General features: G+C 30.2%; 1 protein-coding gene across 1 annotated transcript in view; it reads left to right on the top strand.

Moving 5' to 3' along the window:
* The first annotated feature begins 3447 nt into the window (after positions 1-3447).
* The window catches only part of LOC112518163 (beta-fructofuranosidase, soluble isoenzyme I-like), a 3694-nt gene continuing 2900 nt past the window's right edge, over positions 3448-4241 (top strand). The window contains exons 1-2 of the mRNA XM_025125769.1: positions 3448-3847; positions 3969-3977. Coding sequence (XP_024981537.1) covers positions 3448-3847; positions 3969-3977 — 409 coding nt within the window. The remainder of the gene's footprint in view (positions 3848-3968; positions 3978-4241) is intronic.

Raw genomic sequence — 4241 nt, 5'->3', positions numbered from 1 at the left:
GTTATTAAACTTAAATTTGTTCACATATTAACAACAATAAAACGAAGAACTGCATATTTTTTGCGGAAGTTAGAAAAGTTAACATCTTCTCCTAAACAACCTGACCGATGAGAAATTTGTTCACAAAATGAGATACTGAAAGAATAGAAGAAGATACTATTTCAGACATGTATAACTAAGATGGTCTTTTGATGTTGATGCCAAATTACCTACAAACTATCATTCAAAATTTATGTCAAATGAATGCGTTGTAACATTGTCAAATGTCGTATTTTATAACCACCGATGAATTAAATGATGTTTGTCAACTTTAATGTGTGTCTTCGTCTGATTTGTTGATCAATGCATACATGTATTTTTCATTTCAAGCTTTGAATATCTTAAATATATGATGTAGACATTTATTACCCCAATTCATTCTTCTGTTATTAAAATAGTACTTTGAACTTAATTTGCCTGACATGTTAAATATGTTCTCATACCAATACATGAGTTGGTAGGTGTTGGTGAGGCAAATATGCTGGTCAAGTTTGCACTTCAAAATCGGTTTGCCAAAACAGTGTTTGTTCAATTATTTTGACTTTATCTAGTACTGATCTTTAGTCGGCTAATGAAAATCCAAACCGCTATGGTGTAGATCTTGGCTTCACTTCAACTTAGTATTTGATTTTGCTAAAGCCATCTTGCTTTGGACCAATATTGAATACAATAATAAATATTTTTACACTAAAAATCATATTCTAATGCTTTTATCCGAAACATAGTCTATATGCCGAACCCAACAATATTACACTACACTTAATCTATAAAGACTTAAGGACCATAAACATGATTCAGATCATAATAGTGAACCAAATCCTTAACTCACTCCGGATCCTTCGACTTTTACTATTAAGATCCAATATGTATATCAAATTTATGTATTTCCGATCCTTCTACATTTCTGATCCATCTGATTACAAACGCCGCCTTTCGTCCCTGCTCGACGGGTGGGTCTTGCAGTCAAGCTCCCTTTTGCCTTTGCAATCGAGGGCCAATCTACGAACCTCATAGAGTTTGTAAACTGGATTTTAGACAAAGTTCAAAAACATTTCTATGTGTTTTATCAAATGTATTTGTCATATTATGAATATGATAAATGATTGCATATGTAGTTGATCCCAATTCTTAGTTTAATTTGATTTGTCTTCAGTGAAATGTAAAAGATTATCTTTTAATTAAAATAATTGTTATGATTTACAACACGTAATTTAATAAGAACGGATCAAGAATGGATACCGCAAGTTCTTATGCTCTCTTTCGTTTTCGGGTTTTTTTCTTAAATATCATAAAATAAATTATAAAATATAAAATCTCTGTTACTGTTATCCCAAAAAAAATCCAAGCTACAATTAATTTATGTTTTACTGATAGATCTAAAAACTTGTGTATAAATAAAAATCATGTGATCTATTTTCATCTAACCTTATAATTACACGAACCATTCTAACCACGTGAAAATAGAAACATCAAGATATGTTTGAATTTTCTTGTTTCCATATTTTCAAAGTTAAACAACACATTTTTCACATTATTTTCTTAAACAAGTAAAATTCATGAATATAAAAACTACACGTCTAAATTTTGAAAATAAAACTTAAATAATCTATATATATATATATATATTAAAGAAGAAACCACATGCAATGATGTGGCCTATTCTCAAAACAAGAAAATGATTTATCTTTATTCTCCTTTTCTCAAGCTTCTCCTATTTTAATATTTGTTTTTTATGTTTCATATTCACATTTAAGATCCTTTAAATAGGTTGTTTCAACCTATTCATGTTCACTGTAATAAATACTCTTTTAACTCTCATTATTTCTCTTTATTCGGTTACAATTTTTCATCTTTTCTTCATGGTACACCTCTACAATAATCTCTCAATTCTTCATCTCAATTCATGTATAATTTTGTGGTACATCTTTATGATAACCTATCTATTAATCTTTCAATTCTTCCTCTCTATTCATGTATAATTTTGTAGTACACATCTATGATAATCTCTCTATTAATCTCTCAATTCTTTCTCTCTATTCAGTTATAAATTTGTGGATGCGATTTGCATTTTTGTTGATTTGAGGTGTCATTCAATAAGACAAATCATAGTATGAGTTTTTGCTAATGTAAGTATAATATTTCTTTTTTAGTCAGATATATTCACATTAAAGTTGAAATTATGTAGGCATATGGAGTTTTTGTGGGATAAAGTGACATATGAATCCTTGAAGAAATAGTGTAACATTGGATAGAAAAAAAACCTCTCAATTTTTCCTCTCTATTCAGTTTTTGAGGTGATTTGCACTTTTGTTTATTTGAGGCGTCATTCAATAAGAGAAATATGATATGAGTTTTTGTTAATGTAAATATAGTATTTTCGTCTTTTAATTGGAGATATTCACACTAAAATTGGAATTATACAAACATATGAATCTCTCAATTCTTTCTCTCCATTCAGTTATAATTTTGTAATCAATATTTTCACATATTTTTTTTTTTATGATTTTGAACTAATCACAAAGTTTGATATAATAAAATATTATATATATATATATATAATATTAAAAGAACAACCAATAATGATAAGTTAGATTCATATATCAAAGGTAATGTTGATTCTTATTAGTTTAATATTTAAATGTGATCATCAACTCATTTAGCTAATTTCAATAAATTTTTAAAAAATTTATCGTCATCGCGCAACGCACGATGTCAAACACTAGTTAATATTATTCAAAATTCCAATGGAACGTACAGGAAAAGACCCTTGACGAAGACTACGTGACTATTTATTATTAAGAAACAAAACTCATAAATACGTATATTTTTTGTAAAATATAAACTAAAATGATCGTAGAAAGAAACCCACGAGATTTGTACTTTGTGCATATATATTTGTATCTTACTTAAAACATGTTTAAATGTTTTAAACATAATTCCAGATAATGTACATTAATGCAATGTTCATATCTCACCAAAATTTGTTTATTAAGGAAATCCACCATTCAACATCATACAAGAGATACATCTACAAAGAGAGCTACATAACACCATACAAACATTCAAAAATTTTAATTATTGTGTTTTAAAAATAACAGATAAATTAACTGATGATTGATAAATTGTAATTAATTAGAAAACCAGTTGTTGGCTGATAAATTATTTGTAGTTGGTATTTGATGCCCAAAAATAAATGATTTGAGAGATGTATTTGTATGAATTTCCCTTAATATTTGTAGAATCCTTGGGAAGGTTCAAAATAGGTCGATTTGACCCACCAGTCATGCCAACGTGGCAACCCACACCTTTTGCCCACCTCTCATGCAAAATGCTACAAATATCCATCAATTTCTTGTTTATTTATATACTTCAAACCCTCTCCTTCTTTCCCCCAACATTCCCACCACAATGACTACTACTGATCTTGAACATGCCACCTCCTATTCTCCTTTGCCGGATTCCGACCACCACCGTCCACCGCCGTCTCAATGGCGACGACCCATCACCCTCTTGTCAGGAATCTTCCTTTTCATGCTACTTTTTTCGTCTTTAATAGCTCTTGTCATCAACCAACATGGTCAACAACAAATCGCCGGCGACGGAACACCGTTGTCCTCGAACTCAGCGCCGGCGGCAAAGAAGGTTTTGGAACCCATTTCAAGAGGGGTTTCACAAGGGGTGTCGGAAAAGAGTAATTTCCAGCTGTCCTCCGCCGCCGCTGTGGTGGAGACATACCCTTGGACCAATGCTATGCTATCTTGGCAAAGAACAGGCTTCCATTTTCAACCTCCAAAAAACTGGATGAATGGTACTCAACATAATTAATTGATTAATTATTATTCATGAATTCACTTTCACTGATTCATATATTTTCTTTGTTGGGTTCTTCAACTCCATTGATGGTTTCTGCTGATTGATTTCTTCTACAGATCCCAACGGTACGCTCTCCCTCTCTCTTGGAAATGCTCCTGTTGCTTTTATTTTTCCGGTTTATAAAATATTTTTAATTATTAAATAAAATATAACTTATTTAATGGAGAAAATAAATCTATGTTACAGATTCTAATTATGTTGCTATATAAAGATTAAAAACGTAATCTTTATAATTAATATTATATTAATTAAGTAGTCAACGGTTTTTGCCAATTTTTCTGGAGTTAAAATATTTAAATATTCCATTTCTTCTCAAACAAGTTATAAAC

This window comes from Cynara cardunculus, assembly GCF_001531365.2.
Source record: "Cynara cardunculus var. scolymus isolate 2C chromosome LG 1, CcrdV1, whole genome shotgun sequence".
NCBI classification, from domain to species: Eukaryota; Viridiplantae; Streptophyta; class Magnoliopsida; order Asterales; family Asteraceae; genus Cynara; species Cynara cardunculus.
Note: the sequence above shows the minus strand (reverse complement) of the source record. Positions and strands in the feature narration are given on the sequence as shown.